Below are 24,000 nucleotides of genomic sequence, written 5' to 3' on the forward strand. Positions count from 1 at the left end.
TCTCGCTTCTGAAAAAAAAAACATTTTAATAAACTACTGTTGTGTGAATTTTGGTGCTGTGTCAAGAAACAATTCTCTTCTTTAGGAACAGGGCTTCAGTGTTTGAAAAGTTTGAGAACCACTGCTCTATATCGATCCTCTAGTTGCATTGTTGTTTACATAATTATAGTTAAGGAACTCATAATGTTGCCTTTTAGCTGTGAATGACTCCAATTTTGAAAATATAATAGCAGTATACACCCTCTTATGCTTGACCCAATGGTTAGCAAAGATGATGTTATGAACTGCAAAGTAAAAATTAAAATGGTTTAAATTTTTAAAGCACAAACACACACTCTCTCTCCACATATTCTCAGTCCTGCAATAGTGGATGTGAAGTGAACAACAACATGATCTGGGCAACCCCCTTGATTAACCATAGCTATACTTTGCTTGGAGGCTAGGTGACCCAAAGACAAGCACATTGGTATAAAAATTTCAAACCCAGTTGCCTGTGTGGCAGTCAGATGCCCTATTGACGGATCACTATGGCAACTACATAAACCAGCTATTTTAATTACTCAGAATTTACTAAATCTGTAACGGAAGTCCTACATTTTTTTAACTTCATGGAGCTTGAACATTTTTGAGGTGAGGGAACTTTTTTCTTGGGCAATACATCTGTCCATGTCAGTATAAGAAATATTCTTACTTTGACTTTTAAAAATCTCATGACCATTGTTACATAATAAAAGAAAGAAGTTAGTGAAAAAAATGCCACAACTTTCCAATTGTTTCAGATTTGAATAATTTCTCATTTAAAACAGAATGAGAGTTACAACATAAAGAACAGAATAATCCTAAACAACCGAGTGATTTTCAAAATACCTTGTACTATGCATCCTCTTGTGTGATGTCATGAAGGTTCTGTGAACTCTTTTGGCAACAAAAAATAATAAACTGCTAATGAGCACACTGTTTACATAGCTGGAAAAAGCTAAACAAGTTCATAATTTAAACAGTCTGCACTATGCCTACGTGTGTGTGTGTGTGTGTGCATGTGAATAAAATGCTTGTATACTTTTAAAAAGTAACATTAAATTAAACAAGAATTGCAAATTCAGACTGACACCTCCATTATATTTTCGTAGTTACTTATTTATTGCTGTTTAGTTCAGATTTAGTCGTCTTCAGGACACCAAGTCAACTTTTGAAAACGTAAATGTGTCCACCTCCTTGGATTAGGCTAGGCAATGAAGAATGGATGGTCCATGTTTTTCCACAGTCAAAAGTGTGCGAGTGTAACAATATATCAGGATTAGATTTGTACAGATCATTTTTTTGTAATTTTGTAGCACTTGAGAATACATGTTCAATACGTACATCTTTTTCTGAAGTTCCTAGTCAAGTTCATACTTCAATTTCTGAAATATTTCTGATAGCACCATTATCATTGTCATGGGTGATAAAAGGATAAACGTGAATTAAACATTTCAAAATGGGGTGAAAGGAGGATCTGATATCATAAATGTCATTAGGAAACTCAAGGCTTATATTTTTACTTTAAAATATGAAATATTCACAGTAGGCCAACATTATTATTAGTATATAGTGATGGTTGATATATTAGGTTCATTATTATAGTATATACAAACAATGAAAGTCTAAAGTTGTGAACAAGCTTGACACAGTGCAAGGAAAATTCTTCATCATAATACACATTAAAACTGAATTATCTTTTAGTCAAGACATTCAACCATAACTATAAAATTATTTTTTTTGGTATATTACACACTTTCAGCAATAATGTACATATTTTTATTTTGTACCTCAAGTTTGTCTTGTGGTTTTCTACCTGAACACACTTCTTTCCTTTTCTATAACATAAATGCGAATTACAACCAATGCAACTGAATCACTAATGAAAGTGTACATTTTTCTTTGTACATAAGTACCCTTGTACTTATGAGCAGATGAGTATATGCTTTAAAATTTTACATTTTTGCTTGTTTTATTTGTGGTTAACAGTAGGTGTGGGCCGATATGAAAATTTGGCTAATACTGATAAAGTACGGATATAAAATTAAATGATACTGATAACTGATATTCTACCGATCTGATATAAAATTCCAAATGGTGTGAAGAACGTGAATGGATCATGGACCTTAATACATGTGTGTTACCAGATGACTTCAGTGCAAAAAAAAGTTGAGTATTGAAATACCTTTACTTTTAAAAAGTAGTGAAGGGAGATTGTATTTTTATAATAGCCATAAAAATTATAATAAAATGGCAGAATATTACACTTAAGATATTTATAGATATATCGATCGGATCTGTAAAATCATCGGAATTTTTCCATGTGTCAATATGCCTATATCGGCCGATACCGATGAGAGTACTGATTAATCTGTCCCATCCCAAATTACCAGTATTTTTTAACATCAAAAAGGCTCAGAATGTTTTTTTAATTTTTTTTTTATGATCTTGTCATTTGTTGTCCAACTGTAAATATTGCAAACCTTCACTTCCCCAGTACATTTTTATACATTGTAACATAAGTAATGTGTTACAGTGTGTTCAGAAACTTGTAATGTTCCCAACCACCTGATGAGCTTTTAGAGAATACCATCTCCACAAATTTTAAATAACCATACTGTTGATATCCAAGTCACTTTCATTTATCTGTACAACATACCCTCATAATAGCCTAAATTGTAATTTTAGAAGTAATTCACACACATTATTTGATCTCCTTTCCCCCATTGGTAATTAACTAATAATTGGAAAGTGGTATACGTTTCAAGAATACGTTACATACAATTTCTAAAATCAAAAAGTTTTTAATGTGTATTGTCACATACTTTAGAGTATCTTATATATTATTTAAGTATAAAATATTGTGGTGCAGAAAGAAATTAACTAGCATTAAAGGTTTTGTACCGTAAGATACATTTTAATCCAAAATATACATTGAAGTCCATATCGTGTAATGGTAATAACAGTGAAAACAATACAATATTAATTACTAGAAAACCTTTATTAAATTAATTCTTTGAGCCTTCCTATAGCATAGTGGTTCTGATAACATTTAAAATTGTAGAGCCAATCGTGATTAGCCTATCAAAGCACAAAGTGGATTCAAAACAAAAGTTTGCATAACTAAATTAATTAGTGAGAGAATTAGCAAGTATCTCCATGAAATATTGGTAACTCGTATCTATTTGTAAATAAAATGACTTAATGTGATCTACACTTTAAAAATTATTAGCACTTTAAATACTCTAAAAAAACATTCGCTTTTAAGTTTTTGTAATTGTGTAAAGTCAAGATTCCTAGTTGTGTAGTTTATGATAGAGTATAATTGCATTGCAGTTACACTTAATATTAATTAGGGTATGGAATAAATGATAGGGTTACAGGTTGGATGAAAACAATTGCCCATGGAGAGGAGGAGGAAAATTGTGGCTCCCTAAAAGCCAAACTGGGTATTTGGAGATTCTGAATTAAAAATGAGATACTGCAAAACTACTGCCAGAAGGTAAACAGCACATGCCAGAAAATATCCTTAAGAAAATGTCTGCCAAGATGATGTTGAGCAAGTCTGTCTATTGGTATAGTCATTTGTACATAAAATGGATTAATTAAAGTATGCACATCGACAGCCACAAGAAACATGCCAAAACATAATATATATATATAGTCACTGCTACAAACGTCTTCGTTCAATAACAAAAGATCTCACCTTGATGTACTAACAGTAAAATTGTTATGTTATGTAACAACATAAAAGTAACAACCGGTAGTGTTTACTTAAAGCAGTGTGCATATAAACACAAGTGACCTCTGCTTTTACCCACTGCCGTACAGTAATGATTTGAGCGAGGCACTTGAGAATGCCAAACAAAGAAATTGACTGGTGGTGAATATAATTTTGGTACAGTAGCATGGTACTTTCTTCACAATATAGATTTACATATCTGAGGCGCAATGTTGAAAGTCCAGTGAGGAACATTCGTCAAAATTTAGCCCTTCAGCAACAAGCTTCAGCTAAGAATAGAAGACTTGCACAGCAGATGGAAAGGAGGCCAGCTGTTAGAGCAGCTCTCAAGTTGAAGAAGGTAAGAATTTATGTATATTGTTGAGTTACTTATTAATAACCTGTGTATGTAACTGAGTAGAGGCACTTACTGTTCATTGCCCAGTATTTGCTTTATTGTTAACACCGTAACTTTACGGACCGTGAATGTGGACAAGAAGAAGACAGCCAAGTTCAGTGTGTGTAGTCAGGTTCGAATAAAATATTGCATGTGATGAACAGAAAACTCACTGCAGAGGAAAGATTAACTGTGATTCTTTTTGGAGGTAACAGCAGATTATTTGAGTTTTAACGCTGCTCTCATGGGACCCTCTCACTTATCTTAATTTCTTCTCCATTATCCAATTCGTTCCCCACTTCTCAAAAATAACTTCCTCGCAGCCAATATCTCACTTTTCATGCTCAGCAATGACATTGTCCAATCAGAAGTCACACCTGCATTACTGATTCAAGATCTCCTTCTCTGTCCACAGTATATTTGAATGTGTTACACAGCATCGTGTAATATACTGGCTGGATAAAATTAAAAGAAAGTGTAATATTATTTTACTTTAATTCAAACACTGTACTTGGTATGAAATAATGGCTTGCTTGGCATGTCTGCCATGTCATGGTTGTAATGTTAATCAAAAGGGTCCCAGGTTTGTTCCTAGGTGGAGGCACATTACATAATGTTGTAGGTGCAGTCTTCATTAGCATACATCTATCTGTGCATAAAGTGGACTTAAAACTAACTTTATTATGGGTCATTCCACGCCAACTAGCCTAGGGGTCCCTGCTTGTCCCTCTTCAATTTTAATGAATCTTCTACAGGTTGTACATATGTTTATCACGCGGAGACCTGCAAGGGCTGCCCACTATTGCTCTTTATGGCAGGCCATAGTTTGGGCAGTCCTGGTATACAGTATGTGTCTTAATCCCACATTTTCATTTGTGCTGACATATCAGTTGGATACAAACTGCAAGCAGCCAATTTCGTCGTCGGTACCACAGAAATGGTTGAGATCCGAAATCAGAACATGCTACTTTCTGGGCACCCTGCACCATAAATGGCCTCCCCTCGGTGTAAAGTGTGACAAATATGATTTATCTGATCTAAGAAAACAACAGACAACTTTGCATTACAGATGAATTTCTCCCATAAAGCATAAATTGGTCATATTACTATAAATTTTCTACATAATTTTTATTTTTCAAATTTGTAGCAGTATTGTTGATTTTAGAGAAAAGAATGATAAGAAGATCTTATTAAGAGTTTTCAAAGGGAAAGAAAGAATTGAAAACTGTTTATAAATAGCAGAGAAACAAGCTATATAAAAATATGATTCCGCCATTTTGAATCCAATATGGTGGCTAAGTGTCAAAATGAAACACAGGGTCCATAGGCAACTTGGTTTGCTCTCTCCAGTGATGCTAACAATGGTCAAATTAGAATTGTCTGTTTTGAGATATGGGCTTATGTAAGTGGGTTCAAATTTATGAATTAAATTTTTGGAGAGGAGGAATGTTCAAGAATGGATAACTCAATGAACATTTGAGCAGGCAGAGTAACCATTTAATGGCTTTATGACATGCCCATGGCACATGAACTGGAGAAACGCCATGCTCTCAAAGCAATTTATTCAATAAGTACAGCTTGCTAAATTTTGGGGCAACTTCATCACAATATTTGTATTTGCAGTGACATTGAAAACGTGACCTTAGTAGAAACAGCCCTGGCACCCAACCAAACTGCTCATGAATTTGAAATTTTGCTGGTTTCCATGTAGGATACATATGCATAACCTATAGACGTTTCGTCAAAATTGAAGAGGGTCGAGCAGGGACCATATCTGAAGTTAGCTCACTTGACATGGAATGGCCATTATGAAATCAAACTAAACTTTTTTATGCTCTAGAAAATTAAACAAATAATGCATGCTTACCTAGACTTAAATCTAGTCCTGTGGTATGGCATGCAATTTTGACAAAATAAAATTCACTATGAAAAACAGACCTTTTTTTTTTAACAGGGCTGAGGCGATACACTTACTGATGCCGAATCTCATTGATACCAATGCTTGAAAATTAAATTATAACAATTAAGTAGAAAATATTGAATATTGAAATACCTCTTATGTAATCACAAGATAGTCTTTCCACGAAAACCGAAAGGCCAGAGAAGTATCAGTAAATAAAATCCAAATTATACTTTCCAATAGCAAAACATTGGCATTGACTCAGCTGTAGGTTTTTTTTTTTTTTACATTTTATTTTATCTGGACACAATTTTACTGTTATAACATGCACAAGTGTCCAAGAAGTAGTAACACTATATTTGCCTTTAAATTTCTGGCAATGACAAAACTTTTAAAAAGTCCACCTGAATGAGCACAGGAATAAAATGTAGAAATAACAATTTATGACATGAACAGAGTACTTTTTCAGTGAATGTTCTTTGAAGTAATTCAGGTTCTTCAAAGATGGTTGTAAATACGTTATCTTATTGCTCAGAGCTGTTGATGGTTTCAATACTTGATACAATGTGCATTTTCATCTTAATATACATAACATTGTATGTTAGCGATTATTGTGCCTGAATGTTGGATTAGGCTTTTGTATTTGATATTTATTGCCACTGCTCTATCATTGAGCCTCATGTGAATGTTTAATTCCAGGTTGTGCTGCAATTTTCACAACTTTTCAACAGAGTGTTTCAGAAGTCATGCAACCCTAACTTTCATCACATAGGACATCCTGACCCTTTTTTTTATTATTTTATATATATATATATATGCCAGTTCACAGCTTTTGTGAAATTCTGTAATTGTTCATCAGAGTTTCCTGCAAATAGAATCCCAGGTTTGGCAAAGAAAAGTGGATAAGAAATCACAGCAGGGTCATTCTGTTTTTAGACTAGCTCCATGGCAGTCCGTGGTTTGCAACCAATAGGGTCATGTGAAACACTTAATGGGTTTGAGAAGAGCAATATTTGAAAAATGACATTTTTGTGGCATGTTATCTTTGTTATCATGATGAGCTTAGATCCCCCCATTGAGCAGACAATCCTGCTATACCAGTACAGTTGGAGTGGAGAGTGGAAAAGTCAAACCAGGTAGCAAGAATCCTTTCAGAAATGCCATTTCTGGGTATAATATCTCAATTCATTTGTCTTCATAATACTAGAAACTCCGTGTGAATATATCCCCTAGTTTTCATGTTATATGCGATAAAAAATGGGGTGTAACTTTTGAAACTGTATTATACTCGGTGATATATTTTGTGTGCCTCAAGCTATTTCATATAGCTAATGAAGATGCAAATTTAAGATTTGCATCACATCTTTCTGTTCATCAAAATATTTCTCCACATTGATGTACATTAAGTACATTTTTCGTAAGAAACAATGTTGCCATAATTTCTCTTTTATTTTGTCCAACAGAAAAGTTTGCGCCAGAGACTTGGGCAACCTAATACTAGCATCAAAGACAGACTTACCCTTAATCATGGAGGACGCTTTGGCAGAGCCAGGGGTAGAGGACAACAAGGCAGAGGACGAGGAATTCGGGGAGGACTCAGGAATCTCAGAGGATCAAGGCGGGGAAATTTGAGTGAGTCATTTCGACTCATTGATTGTATATTTTACATCACGTTTGTAATACTCACTGTTGCCAGTGATTGAATTAGCCCAACAAAGATAATAATTTATTTTTATGTAATATAGATGCAAAACTAGAACTTCCTCTAGAATGTTTCTTTATTAGAACCTGAAAGGTCCTATAACAACTTCAAAAGTTTACCTGGTTTGCTGTAAATAGTTTTTAACATATTCTGAACAACCTTGTGACCATAATGAGCCAAAATAACCATTCTGTTACATGCATCTATGATAAAAAGCAATGTAACATTTTGTACTCTATATTGAGTCTTTATATTCATGTTCTACCCAAGCAGTTAACTTTTAAAAGCTAAACGTGGCAAGACAGCCCTTTGAAATTTAAAATATTCTCAGGTAACTTTTAAATGGATCATGCACAGTCCTCACCAGTTTTAGCTTTGTAAGTAGATTTTATTGCTCAATTGCCATATTTCTACAGTATCTTTATTTAAATTGTTTTATTTCTTGATGTTATTCCATCCTTCTTATGAAACTTTAGAGCTCCCATGTAGCCAAATGTTTAGTACTGTAGTCTTTCATGTGAGTTATTCCAGGTTTGATCCCTGGTGTGAAAGTTCAAAATTTCAGTGTTGTTCCAGAGTTAATGGAACTCAGCATGCTCACCATGCATCTCAATAGAAACCCACTAGGCAGAGCTTGGCCTTCAAAAGGCTGTTCAACTATGTAGTTTTTGCTTGATGCTATTTGATATTTCACTGTTTAAATAGTATTTAGCTTTGATTTAGGATACATTTATTTTTATTTATTTATTTAAACATAAACTGCCGAGAACAGCTTTTCAGCCTTAGTACAGCAGTATTACAAAAAATCGATTATATGACACACGATTTTAGAAGCGATATCGAGCGGAGCCACGCAGAGGTTGTGCGTGGCGAGCAGCCAATGACAGGAGTGTAACGTTGTACAGTTAGGAAACTGCAGCGTGCAAGTTAAACGCCATGTTCTGTATTTTTATTGTGTGCAAGAAGTTTTCATAAAACTTGCTACTTTAAGATTCATCATAAGATGGGGCACGACATTTTGAACCTGGCTGTCCAAGCCCCATGAATTTCCGTCGCCTACAGCCGGAGTTATCGTTTCTCGAAGAAACAAGGGAAACAACACGTCTCTACACACATACACAATGATCCTTTTGTTTTCCTTCCATGTTGAGTCTGCTTTTGTTTTTTCTTGTTTTTTTTCCATTGCCACCGTGTTGACCCCACTGAGTTGTTGTGTTTTGGTAAAGCTATGGGTGTCAAATTTGGCTGAATATGCACAAGGACCTTCATTGTCGTGGGCATTCACGAACGTTGTGAGTGTGGGTCAGTTTTGAGGTCAGCGTTTTCGTAACAAGGGCGGTGTAAGATAATTTTACTCGTACGGCACGAAGAACAGTTGTGAGAGGATTCAATACAGCCCTTATCGATTGATTAAATGATTTGATTTATTTTAGTTTGCTTTTCTGCTACTTTTGGCTAATTGCAGAGATGAGGATGGGTGATGAAATGATGAAATTGATGAAGGGACACTTACAAACACCTATGCCTGGGCCGGGACCCGAACCTGGGACTCCTGGCATTGTAGCGTGTTGTGCAATACAGCCCTTATATTCGATAGTTGTGCAATAGTGTGGGTGTTGCGCGAGTGTTATTTAATAATGTCACGCCGGCACCATGGTGGAGTGGTTAGCATATTGCGCTATGATGCCAGGAGTCCCGGGTTCGAATGCTGGCCTGGACATGTATGTTTATGAATTCCCCTTCATTATATCATCACTCATTCCCATCTTCGCAATTAGCCAAAAGTGACAGAAAAGCGAAGTAAAATAAATCAAATCAAATTAATAATGTCGCTCTCGAAACCTAGTAGTACAGGCACCAAGGGTAAAATACTCATATTATGTTTGCAAGACAAATCTTAGTTTTAAAGCTTATTCTTCCTTGAAGGAATTGGCGTTCGGAAGAAGTGTGTGCTAAAACAGTGTTTTCTCAGAGTCTAGAACTTATGACTGATGCGTGTGGTGTATGAGTGCATACTGTGTTGCGTATTATAAAACAGGGTAAAGTATCTACTACAGAAATCGGTGAACCCCTATTCAAATCTCCTGGGAGACATGCCAGAAAACAGAAACGAGAGCGATGATGATGACCTTTCAGTTCCTCTATAATAAATACCTTCAAACTTCTTTCAGGTACTAGTTTCTGTTATACGCTGCAGTGATATGATATAATCCTGTGTAGAATTCTTCACTATATATTTCATTGTACTCAAATATCATGTGCATGCATTATATATAAAATGTTGAATATTGGACACAACAAATTCTCTGTGTTTCCCTTCCGCTAGCAGTTGGTTTGGCAACAGGGCTGCGTATTGGCTGAACTCATGTTCCTTCTAAAAGCCTATGCCGTATAACAAGTTACAAGGTACCCAAAACCACAGTATTGGACAAGAGAATATTTCAAAATATTTAGCAAACATAACCTAAAAATACAAAAATTTTAAAAATGCATTAAAAATATACAGTTGATACATTTTGAACTATAAAAGTCTAAAAAGAATTCTTAAATAATTATCGTTGTATATGAAGTTGAAAATTGTATGAACAACTATCTCTCGGTATTCAAATTATAACTGTTTATGAGATACAGAACATACTTGTTATTTTTGTAGTTCTTATCAAGACATAATAATTTGCTATTTCCTCTCAAATTGTGTGATTTCACCTTAAGCCATATCATGTGAAGGAGTTTTGGCACCACATATTTTCCCTTCAAAGAACCTTCCATATAAGATTTTATTCGCTTTTCAGCTCTTGACATCAAGTCTATTTCTAGGTTGTTTAAGCAGGTTATCATACTCATAATAGTATTTGAATAGCTTGAATTTGTAATATAAAAATGTGATAATTATGTTTTGCATTTTTTCTATTGATTGTTTCATCTTAGCACTACATGCGTAATACCAAATCGGAATAATGTATTCCACTATAGGTCTGACAAACATTGTAAACATTAAAATTAGAAATTGTAAATTATTTGAACAACTCCATTGTTTTATAATAAAGGTACATTGCTTTCTTGCTTTATTTATAATGTGATTAATATAATCTTAAAATTTTAAGCCTTTGTCCAAAATAATGCCCAGATCTTCCATGGATTTCACATGTTTGATGAAATTATTACTGATAAAATAATTAAAATTTTTGAAGTTTTCCTGCCTAGAGAATGTTAGCACAAATTATTTTAATGAATTTATAGTCAGTTGGTTTGCATTAACCCAATCATAAACTGAGTTAATGCATGTAGTATTTCCCCTCTTTTTATTTATTTTTTCTTTCTCTTGTAGGTCGAGGCCAGAGCCTTCTATCTCTCAATCGTGGTGAAGATAGTAATCCTGGACAAAGGTTCCGTGGAGGTCTGAGGAGGGCATTCGGGAATCCGTCTCCAAACAGGTCACCGAGAAGAGGCAGAGGTAACGATCCATTTTATTCCGCTACTTTTTAATCCATATGTACCCAAATTAAGTAGCACTGAATTGGAATTATATGTGAATTTTTTGCCATAGACATGAAAAATTGCAACTTTTATTAATCCAGATCCTACTGAATTTATACATATTTATAAATACCCTGAGGCAAGTTTTTCACAGTTTAACTTTTATTTTTACCGAGGAAGGAAAAGAAAGCTGCATAAAAAATTCTCTCAATCTGTTTACTTTGTTAGCATCCTTTGTAGAACAATCTAGCTGATAGACGGAAGAATGTTGCAAGATAGGATATCTTGAAGTTGATAGGTAAATTTGAGTTTGAAATTCTTATACAACTTCGTAGATTAGTATATCCCGTAACAATTGTGATTTGTGCTTGAAGATGTATTTCGAATTGGAGTGCAAGTGTAAACTCTGCACCTTAAATTAAATATTTTAAATATATACCATTTAATTGAATTGAATTAGAATTTTTGGATACACTGGAATCACACAGACCCTTTATATTGTTAATATATTTGTGTGTTTCTGTGTGCGGTTGATGAGAGGCGGTAATATGTAAGGTTGAAGAGAAGACATCTGCTTGTACCCTTGAATTTTTGGAAAGTTCTCCTTGAAAACCAGGAATTATACTTGAATTTCATCTTGGTGTTATATTGGCCAACCTGAAGTCAACCCATGAAGAAAAGCGCAGCCTGCTAGAGCTTGAAAATAGCCAAGCCCACCACAAAGCAGACAGAGATACTGCTAACAGAAAGCAATTCTATAGCCTAGATAAACGTGTTAACACAGTCTCTAAGATGAATACAGTGGAACCTCGATTTTATGTTTTTCAGGAGACCAAGCTGAAAAAACTTAAAATGCTAGAAAATGTAAAATAGGGGTTCCATTGTAATTCCTTTAAATCAGAATTATTGAAATAAATTATTGTAAGTGTTCTACATTCCATGCAGATTAACTTTAAAGCAATTAGTTTGTTTCACGATTTGTAAAATTTGTCAAGGTCAACGTTCAGGAGTTAAAACAGTGTGCAATCAGGGAGTGCTGAAATTTGCAGAAAAGCTGGTCAACTTGACCACTGCCAAATTATTTCTCTTATAGTCTACGGTTGTTACAAGCATAAAAACACAGTTTTTTGTTGTGGCGTTTCAGGAAAACACACGCTCCCTTCATCAGACATTTATTTTTAGTTTGATTAAGGGTGGGTTTTTCAATGTATGGTGAAGGTTCATGTTAGCACGTAACTGGAAGTGTGGTGGCGATTATCTTTACTGCTACTTCTTCTTACAGTTACCAGCCTAACTGGAAGTTGCGAAGAAACATGGCTGCTTCATGGAGATATCAGTTCCACACTCGACAACTTCACCGTCAGATTAAACAAGATGCGATTCACTAAAAAGTTAAATTATTATAGAAGAAAACCTATTTTGTTTGGCAGAGATCAACTAATGTCCAAGTAAACAGGAGAAATTAAGCAGCATGCTTGCTAGAGTTCCCTTGACGAGTTGGTGTTGGAGAATTTGCGACAAGAGTATCTACTCTACCAGGTGCACCAATCTTATAGCAGTAATTTGACGCAGTGGTTAGAGGCACCACCTTAAGGAGCTCGTTGCGTTTTGTGATATGAGTTTGAGTCCTGGTCCATTTTTTTAAAAAATGATTTATTGTGTGTTCTCTTCACTTCAAGTTTTATAGTTGTATGACCTAGAAGTTTGCCTACAAAGCGTTCTCACTAAAAAGTTGTTTTTTTCCCTCTCGAGCAACACAAACATTACACAGAGATGGTACAAAGCTTGCAGTCGAAAGCCATGTACAATTTGTACATATTAATAGTATTTACATCAACAGACAGGAAATATAAATGATTCAATTTCCTCACGCTTCTTCTGCAACACCATTTGAGATATATGAGATTAGCCATTATTAAAAGAAAGCCAAATTTGTAGTGATTGCTTTCCTTAAATTTACACCCTGCATAAAAAGTTTGAAATATTGTTACATTAGGCACAAGTAGTTTGGAATATTATTATACTAGGCAATAGGTGATAGGCATAGTGGCATATGTCTGCAAAAAGACGAGAACGTCCACCAGACAGATACCATGTGTTGTTGCATTCCAAGGCCGTGTCTATCACCTATTGTCCAATAAAACTATATTCCAAACTCTGTGAGGAGTCTGTTATTTCATAATCATACAGAATGGATACATAGCCATTCTTTCAATTTATTCCAACGCAGAAACATGCTTCCTAATGCATGAGAGCTTGTAGTTCTACATTTAAACACAGGCGGTGTGCCAATCGATGCAATTTGAAACTATACTAACAGATGATGCGCAGATCGATTTCCTGTAATTTCTGTTCTTCAGAAATGCCAACACACTGTTTTGGAGAATGAACTTTGGATTAGTTAACTGGCAGTTACTTTCACATTGAAAAACCCGGTGCTGGTTAGGACTGGCGATTATCTCCAACTGGCAGTTAGTTAACAGAAAGATTAACTGGACATTGAAAAATCAGCCCTAAAGATACAGTTATAACAATGGTTACAAATTATAACAAAAATAGGTGGTTTCGAATCGTTCTAAAGTGTTTGGGCATGAATGTTAAAAAATAAAGTAATGTGGGCGTGAATGTTAAAAAATAAAGTAATGACCTGAAAATTCATGTACAACAAAAAAAACCATGCAGGTGTGGATGTTCGGGCTAGGCATTCCAGGTTCTGGCCAAAGATCATAGACGATTTCATTCTATAACCTTTGGTCTTGAGACACAAGCCAGCTGTAAATTCCTAACTACTATAAGTCAAGAAATCAAGACCCTTTTTTTTTTTTTTATGTGTTGGACAAAACTTGTTTAATACACCTTACTTATGTGAGCAATGGATACATGGTGGTATTGCGGAACAAATGAAAATCACGGTGCACAGTCCCAACCGACACTGGTTGGAAACAAATGATGATCACTGCCCACGGATGGGAGCATCATAGGCAGAGAAAAATAATCGTTTAAATTACATTACAGACACCTTATTTCTTATCACTGACATCTTCTATGTTGAAAGTTTGAGTTCCGTATAGGATTTATAAGTAGAGGCACTGTGATTAAACTGTTTTACTATAAAGAGCGCACACTTTGTGTTGTTATAATAAACAATGACGTAGAAGTAAAATGATGATGAACTGGCTTGATGAAGATTTTTGAAAACTGTAGTTAATTAGACAAAGATTTGCAAAGATAGTTCTGTACTGTTTTCTCACTACCGGTAAAGATTGGTGAGCACTGCCTTACTGTGCCGAAAAAAGATCGATATGAACCCCTGTATTACTAGTGGTAAGGAATCACGAGAACTGTACTTCTTACCTGCAAGTCCGCTAGTATATTTTGACCAAAGGTGGATTGTCCTCCTCTCCCATTCAGTGACTGCACCAGCTTGAAATAATTGGGGTCAAGCGTGTAACTTTTCCTGTTTTCTGTTCTCCATGGCCAACCTGTAGCACCTGAAAACGTTCACTGAAGGAAAAACTGTTCTGCTTTTATTATGTAACACTGCAAATGTCAGCTATCGGCATCTTTATAACATGTATACCTTCATATTGAGATTATGTACAATAGAAAATGTGTCGCAGCTATCCAGTTCGATATTTGAAACTCAACCTTGTGTTTTTGTAACAAGAAATGTCAATTGTTGTAGCTTGGATACATACAAATCAAGTGTACTTTATGGAAATTAGTACATACGAGAGTTACAGCAAAAGTCATGACAACTATTTTTTTCCACAATAAAGAAAAGGCAAGAAATTTTAAAATATACAATTGGAAGGTCACCATATATGCTAAAGTTTAATGTATGAATTTTAACAACATAGTGATCTGTACATATCAGGATAGAGAAAAAGACAAAATAAGAAACATCAATCATTCATTACAAATGTTATCCTGAACGTGATATGACACTCACGGCTTAATACATGTTCCGTTAATTTTACATAATTATTTTATATTGATTACTATTATTATTATTTTGCATTTGTGAATCTTCGGTGTTTATAATTTTGATCTACTAATTGAGTTAATTGAGTGATGAAAAGATTATTACTAGGTTCATAATTTGTGAATATTTCTCTATTTTGTTAACAGCAAGTGTAAACACAGCCTAAAGTAATATTTCAAATGTTAATTTTCCGACCAGATGTCGAATTCGAAATATTAATCTGTGTTCTTTTGTTAAGAAAATGTTTGATTTGTATTGTCATAGATCTTGTTAACAACAATGGGAAGATCAAATTTGTTCTTTTTTTTTCTGTAATGCATTCAATAAGGTTGAAGTTACAATGAGCAATAATTTTGGTTTAGTCTTTATTAACAGAGATGAATCTTTACCCTTGTACAATTTTATTTTGGTTTTGCTGCAACTTTAAAAGAAGTTAAGTTTTGATATTGGGATTGTGCGGATAGACATTTATGGTTGATTAATATTTGGAAAACTCGCAACATGCGCTGTGCGAATTACATTATACTATGACAAGATGGTATATAAGTAGATGCAAAGCTCAGTCTGCACACATTCCATCAGTGTCGCCCTACGATAAACATCTCTAATATCTCTTGGGAATAAAGATAGATATAGTCGCCATGTAAATTCATACTTTGAAATTTATCATGATATGGGATAACAGGTTAGGATCGGCCGAAATCCTTTGAGGTTAATGACGCCTGAGTATTGAACATGCATTTGTCAATGTTGACCAATATGTTCTCATTCTTATGGATAAATGTTATAATTTCAAATAGTTTAATTTTATTTTGGCCTCCTTCAAAATTTATTCAACGTCGATTTACATGGGCAAGGAAGCTAACTTAGATATATGTAATGCAATGTCTTTCATTTTAATAGACAATGTCATCATTGACGTGTATCTTTATGCAAAGTTCAGCCTACTAATGTTTTCAAATCCCAAGTAACCGGTAGAGTTCGTAACTTTCATATGCATAAAGCTTGCCCATATGGAATTTAAGTCATGATGCATTTCGTCGCAATACTGTAGGAAGGGGCACGTATGTAAGTTTTTGTTTGTTATTGAATGGTAGCCCGTAAGCTTCGTCTTCCGAGACAAAGACAACAGGGTTCTCTTCCCTGGTACGGCTTCCTCCTGGCAACACACACATATGTAGCAACTTCCCGCACATACATTCGAAATTTCTCTTACGACATGCAGCAAATTAGGATTCTGGTTCATCGAATATAATATTCATAAATGGGAAATTCTGTATTTTAAATAAGGAAATTTCTGGACTGTAAATTATAACTGAATGTAATATACGATTGTATGTTTGGAAATAAAACAATCTTCTGGGCAAAACGGAAGTAAAAGATAGGTCAAAGTAACCTCCCTGAAGTTCACCACAAGTCAATGGTAGTCTGGGATTATTATATTCAGCAGCTGAGTGTGTTAAAGAAGTGAAATAATATAGATACGTAGATATATTGTGTCTATATAGCTAAGGACAACCCTCATATATGAATAAGTGCCGAGACGTCAGTTGCGTAGCGTCGTCGTCACGTTCACTCAGTATCTGTCGTGCGACTGAAGCGTTTGCATATTGCCTAGATGTCCGAGATTGTTTTATTATTTGATTGCCATTGCTGATTTGATATTTCCAGCTGTTGTTGCCAAGAAGTGGGACGAGTGGAATTACTGCTCCAATTTCCTACTTGTGCCATATATGACCGTTGCAAATGTTCCATGTCGGCAGTTGCTTCTCTTCCCCGAATGCTGCTGCCCACCTCGCAACAGTTCGGTGTGGTAGAGCATAATTTCCTAAAGCTTCTACAAGATTTGTCTGTGTTTCAATATCTTGGCAGCCACTGCCATCTAGTGGCTTCACAATACATTGTATATGACGGGGTTTCCACTGTATATTTTAAAATTTCTTGCCTGGCCCGCATTATCGTGGAAAAAAAATGTTGCCATGACTTTTGCTGTAACCCTCGCATAACACCAAATTACGTATAAATGCATAACGTACAAATGAGGTTTAATTAACACGTTATTAAATTATATTTTGCCAAGACCTACTGTAATTTATGTATAAAACAAAATTATGCAGAACTGAGTTACGTATAAAGCAGTCTCAACTGTACATATAGCATGATTGCTTCCATGGAAAACATTTTTTATACAGCATTTTTGCCACCTTTGTAGGACATCAGATTTATAATTGATACACCGTGATTGTCACAAGTGACTGAAAATCAGTAAAATGTGCAGCAAGACAATATAAATATATACATACTTACATAGCAGGCACCTCTCAAAAGAAAAACATAGTTAGTACTAGTTTACACAAAAACCTCTATAAGTAGGAATATCAAGTGCTAGTGCAGGTTAACACTTAGAACATGCCTATTAGCGCTGTTACAACACCACAATATAGTCTGGAAATTTATTTCAAAATTGCCTAGAAAACCTGGAGAAGTCTAAAAGCAAAAATGTTTTGCCTGTTGTACATAATACATATTGATAAAAATGCATTTGGTAGCACAATAACAAACCTCAAGCAATTACCATTGACATATGGGGGAAAGAAATAATCCTTTGCTCACTCCTATCATGTAAATTTATTATATTGAGATGTAAACTTGTGAAAAGTTCAACGTAAATTTATGTAACTAATGTAATTGAGCATGTCTTACCTTCATCCAGATCCCAAGGAAAGAACTACCTGCTTCCATCAAATGAGGAACAACACAACATGAATATGTTTTACAATGCAAATTGTGGTCTCTCTCTTGGAAAAATTGGTGCAGGAATAAATATATTCTTTGCCATTAATTTGAAGCACTGTTGCCCATACAACAATCATTTATGTAGATATACCTCCTAAGTATGCCATATTAATATAATATCAGTGAGCATATTTTAATGGAAAATTGCGATTTCAGGTGGACTTCGTGGACTCAGAGGTGCTCGTGGAGCAGGAAAACTTGGACAAAGAGGAGGACGGAATAATTGGAATAGCTCTTTCAGGTAGTGAATAAAATGTTTAGTGTTAGTAGTAATTTTTGTTGATCAGTATGATTTGCTACAGTATTACCTATTTCAGTACAGTTTCTTGACTGCAACGGTTACTTTCTCTGAGATATATTGCAAACAGGCTTTAGTTATAACATGTCTTGCACCACACGCACATTAGATCTACCATACTGTGTTTTATGAGGGTGTTCGGAAATGATTCACAATAATTTTTTTTGTACCTTATTTATTACGCAACATGTTTCAATATACATCAGATCTCTCAATATACTCCCCACCAAGGTCAATGTGCGATTGCCATCTTTCTAGTAACTTCATAATGGCATCACGGACCCATTCTTTGGCAGTAGTATGTCACTGTCCGGTAGAATTAACTTGAGACAAATGGCTGCTGGTGCCGCTGCAGGAGCAGGGACTACAGTTGAAACCTACTTTCAGTTTCAGTTCGGCTCGGAATGAAACATTGCGGTTCCCTTTCAGTTCTCGAACTGAAACTGGAATGAAACCGGAGTATATATGTCCGAACCAGAACTGGAATGATCTGATGTTTTACGTCCAGTTCGGCATGGAATGAAACCATTCGGTTCATTTACAGTTCTCGAACTGAAACTGGAATGGAACCGGAATATATATGTCCGAACCGTAACTGAAATGATCTGGGGTTTTAGTGTCAGTTCGGCCCAGAATGAAACCTTTCGGTTCACTTTCAGTTCTCGAACTGAAACTGGAATGAAACTGGAGTATATATGTCCGAACCACAACTGGAATGATCTGGGGTTTTAGTTTCAGTTCGGCCCGGAATGAAACCTTTCGATTCACTTTCAGTTCTCGAACTGAAACTGGAATGAAACCGGAGCATATCTATCCGAACCGTAACTAGAATGATTTGAGGTTGTACTTCAAGTTCAGCCCGGAATGAAACCCTTCTGTTCATTTTTAGTTCTCGAACTAAAATTGGAACGAAACCGGAGTATTATCTACCCGAACTGTAATTGGATGGTCTGAACTTTCACTTCCGGTTTGGCCCGGAATGAAAGTTTTCAGTTCTCGAACTTAAACCGTATCCAGACCCAAATGTTACGAATCTGGGCACATTTTGCTATGTTTGAGATCGAGAAAAATACTGAGTAACTTTTACATTTTCTTCGTTTAAGAACTGTATCTCACATTGTACTGACAATTGTACTTTTTTGTAATTATCTGTGAAATGAAAACTAAAAGTTTATATGAATCCGCCGTGTCACTTTTACCTCAGTTGATTCAGTTCAAAATGGCATCAAACAATGGGATGAAAATTAACTGTGAAAAAAGTTACGTATCTTCATTACAGTAACCAAATTGTAGTTAATCAAACATACATTTCTGAAAGTAGCGTATGACATCACAGTACAGTAACCAAATTGTAGTTAAACAAATACATTTATGAAAGTAGCGTATGTCATCACAGTACAGCAACCAAATTGTAGTTAATAAAACAGATACAATTCTATGTGAGCTGTGGCTAGCTTCATAAGTGTGTCCATTTTCACGCAAAACTACATCAATAAGATTAATACACATTAGATTTTCCTATGGCAGCAAATTTTCCAATTTATGGAAAATGGCATTTACTCTTTTGTATGTAATTACATAATTTTGTTTGGTTTTCTGAATTCCTGAAAATAGAAAATTAAAATAAAATAGTGTATGAACTGTTAATTTATGAAAAATGCAATAAGCATCTATCCTCGATGGATATTTTCACACCTACAAATAACCATGGATTAAAGAAAAAGCACTTAAAAATATGCTTCACAAACTTTGGTTGATTGTAAATGATACATGTCATAATTTTGTAGTACGAGTTCCTCCTCCTCGTATGTAACATAGTATTTGCACTTTAACATCTATTATTTAAATTTTGAATAAAAAAGGAAATTAGGTCATACATAAATCTTACAATGTTAATCTTTTAAATGTCTTTCCAAACGAGAATTATGAAAAACGACAGAAAACATGTGAGCATGAAAGACAATGACTATTCACCTTCCTCCTCGACGAACTCGTAAACACTACTGAAAGAATTTTCATCTTGGTTTAAGGCTGGCAAGTGCTGATCAGAACGCTTTTGTTATAAAGCATTCGTCCGCAAGACCATGAGATCATGAAGTGTTGGAGAGGAAAGGTTGTACCTCAAATCTGACATTACAAACTTCACACTTGAGAACAACCACTCCACACTTACCTGGGTGGCTGGTGCAGCCAAAACCACCGGTGTCGGGAAAATGCACCCGGGAAAAGTGCGCTCTCGCAATAAAAGTGGGAAAAATGCACCCTCCCAAGAGTAACCACAATGAAAAGTGGGAAAAATGTGCCTTGCACTTGCCTTCCCCAGTTACCCATTGAAAGAAAATGTATTGTGGTTTAAGCCGACAGTGTGTCGATCAAACGTCTTTCGTGACCGCAGAACCAATGACCACCACTCTTGGACAATGCCGATATGAGAATTGTTTCTTGAATTGCACTGCAGCTGTGGCGAAAAACACGATTCCAATGTGGATTTGATTAATATCTTGTATGAACAGGGTTATTTAAAGTACCTGGGTTTAAACAGTTTGATGGCATGGCAGTCGGGTAGGAGGCCACGTGATTGGTTGGGAACGGGAATGCAATGCGATGTAAGGCACTGTTGGAAAATACATACTTCCTGTTCCCTTCCTACAGGTGGTGACGCAATTGAAACTGGACCGGACGGACGTAGTGACTAGTGAGTCACCTACTGACTATTTGAATCAACAATGTTAATTTTTTATGTTGTAACAATATTACATCTATTTTGTTATAATTGAAATCTGGGCTATAAAATATGAAAAATGACACCAAACACAACCAAGATATACGAATTACAAACATATTGCCACTCAGAAGTAATAACTACGTATCCATATTATTATGTAGCGTATTGGAAGCAATGAGTTCGTGTTTGGTGTCATTTTTCACACTTATTTCATACAATTTTTAGGTATATAAAATATTGAGAATTCAGGGGGTACACAGAAATATTCAATTATGTCAAGGGGGACTCTCAGGCAAAAAAAATTGAGAAACACTGCCTTAATGGCATTTCGGATCTTATCTATTTCCAAATATTTGGATCTGGCAGCCCCCAAAATACCAAATTGTTCCCTATGAAGTTTTATTCTGAAACAAAACTTAAAACTGAAAGTACACGGAGGGTTATGGTGCACCAGAATGTAGCGAAACATTTCACTTCAGGTTCGAGTGCGAACTATAAGTCGAACTGGAGCATGTTTCAGTTCGAGTTCAAATTCGGTTCGCAGTCCCTGTGCAGGAGTACCAACCTACAGTGAACGCTTGACACTCACGCGAATCACGGGCATTCAGCTGACAACGGGAGATGGGAGATTTGAAAAATGTACATTGTGTAACGGAAACATCACTGTCTTAAGAGGATATGCTAAGAAAATTATAAGCATTATAAGTATTCTATCTTACGGAATAAATGGATAAACAGTTTAGTCTTTACCTTTAATCTGTAATTTGAAAACACCGAGCCTCTATGCACTGCCGCTTCGCTTGCTTCACCAGTCACTGCACGTGAGTCCGTTCAACAGTTGGTAACATTTCGCGTGCCCGAACATTAGAGTTTCCGTTGGCCCTTTACAGCGGGAGGTATCCCGCACTAGCCAATTCGAGCGCAGTTGCATCACTCACAGAGCAGCCATTTCTCTCAAGTTAGTTCTGCGGGACTGTAGTATCATTCCATCTGCCTACAAGTAGGTGTGCCCGCAGATTGCATGGTATTCTTACGACACCGCTATTGTAAATCATTTTCGAATATGCCTCGTATTTCTGCCACGGGTTGTTTTAACTCAATATTTCGATTGTTTGAGACTTCTTCAGGTGAGTAACAGTACACATGATATTGTGGTGTATCTGGTTGCAGGTTTGTTTTTCTCTTTCTTTTTACAAAAGGATCACAATGCACTTAGGGCTATGTGAAAGTGGCATGTCAGCCATGGGAGGGGCTGAGTAGCACCAAACAGCATTCATTCTCAGGCTCGTCTCTTATCTCTCACCCTTCATGTCATCATTGCTCATTGCTCCACTATGGTTTTTAACGTTTTATTAGAGTTCTTATTTTGCTTAATTTTTAATTTTCCTAAAATATGTCTGAATGTAGTATACCCTGCAACCAAGTACTCGAGGTTCTGATAGGTGGAGACAGCAATTATAAGCCTCCTTGGTACTTTATGACTTGTCTTTTCCATTTATGTGCAAAGTGCCATTTCACAACCTCAGCTGTCATAGTGTAGTAGTGATTTTAGTGCTAGGTGTGTTTTAATTGTACTTGATATGGATTAAGCTTTTTTAATTGTGGCATAGTTATATCAGTTCTTTGCACTTGATTTTAACACCAATCATATTTTTTTTTACCAATGGGGTACTGATTTTATGGATTTAAATTATTTTAACAGTTATTATGAACAGTTATCTCCATAGTATTTGGCTTAATACACTGACTCGGATTATTTCTTTTTGCAAAGGGTAGTGATGTAACGAAGCTGAATATTTACTGATGCTGATGTACTCACAGATAATTTTTGGAACTGATACCGATGCTAATATTTAACTGATTCCGATACATAAGATTATTCAACAGAAATGGAATGTTATTTTCAGCATGACAAAAATAAATATGCTATAAACATTTCTAATTGCTTATTAAATATATATACAGATATTTTCTCAGAGATTAAAATTAGTACACAAGCAATTCTTTGAAATGCAAGATGAATTCCTGTTCTTAATATTGGAAATTTAATGCTGGCAAATTCAACTTCAGTTTTGGAGGCACTTCTGGAAGTAACCTACTTCTTGTCTTAAAGCAAATCTGTCCAGCAACACTGAACACTTGTTCACTGAATGCTGATGGCAGCAGGTATGCCCAAGCATTTTCTTGCCACTTGCTTCAGGTTTGGATGCTCATTTTTTAATTTCTAATACAACAGTGGACCCTGGTCACGTTGAATAGTCTGTTCAGTAATGTACTGTTCTAATCCTGATTTTTAGGTAGGTTGATCCTCTGAATGAGAGTTTACAATAATTTTATCTTAAAAACTCCAGTGATGTAGATCCATTAACTTAATTTTCAATGAATCTTACAAAATTAAAATATAAAATTTATTAGAAGGTAAAACTCTAATGCCACCCTAGTATTATCGGTACCAGTGTAAATTTCGGATTTTTGCCGAGAACTCAATTTCTGCCGATATCATACATTGGTAATCAGGGGCTTCAGACTTTGCAAAATGCGCAAATCCTGAAAATGCATTGGTCAAGCTGCAATTTTTACTTTTTGATGGTGATTGATATTGGCCAATAAATACACAGTATCTGCTCAGCCTTAATGCAATCCATAATTTGATTATGATATTATGACATTATGATAGACTTATATAGTTACTTTCGACACGTAGCGTTGTATACATACATATTACCAGATTTTTTCTTATAATTATGTCTACATATGTGAAGTATGTTAATTGCAACAATACTGGTTCAGAGTTTGTCAACGTTTTGTTTAGCATTTTGTTTCAATCTCTGAGAAACTTGCTTTGTGTAAAACAAAGTTAATCAACATGATGATAGGAATTGGAATTTGCCTTACAATGATTTTGCATTCCACTTTACAAGTGTAAAAGAAGAGAAAATAAAAGAAAGACTCGCCATAAAATGTATTTATTTTTATAATAA

General features: G+C 35.3%; 1 protein-coding gene across 3 annotated transcripts in view; it reads left to right on the top strand.

The window, feature by feature from the left end:
* Positions 1–24,000, top strand: part of LOC146004050 (uncharacterized) — a 39,160-nt gene that overhangs the window by 9,362 nt on the left and 5,798 nt on the right. For 2 of the 3 annotated variants that reach the window (XM_083142666.1, XM_083142658.1), the window contains exons 3-6: positions 3,950–4,100; positions 7,500–7,668; positions 11,067–11,192; positions 18,153–18,237. In XM_083142666.1, the coding sequence (XP_082998792.1) occupies positions 3,950–4,100; positions 7,500–7,668; positions 11,067–11,192; positions 18,153–18,237 (531 nt within the window). Of the gene's footprint in view, positions 1–3,949; positions 4,101–7,499; positions 7,669–11,066; positions 11,193–12,497; positions 12,755–18,152; positions 18,238–24,000 lie in introns of all 3 variants that reach the window. The other variant, XR_014443888.1, reaches the window with a different exon arrangement.

This window comes from Lepisma saccharinum, chromosome 1, assembly GCF_977018435.1.
Source record: "Lepisma saccharinum chromosome 1, izLepSacc3.1, whole genome shotgun sequence".
Lineage (NCBI taxonomy): Eukaryota > Metazoa > Arthropoda > Insecta > Zygentoma > Lepismatidae > Lepisma > Lepisma saccharinum.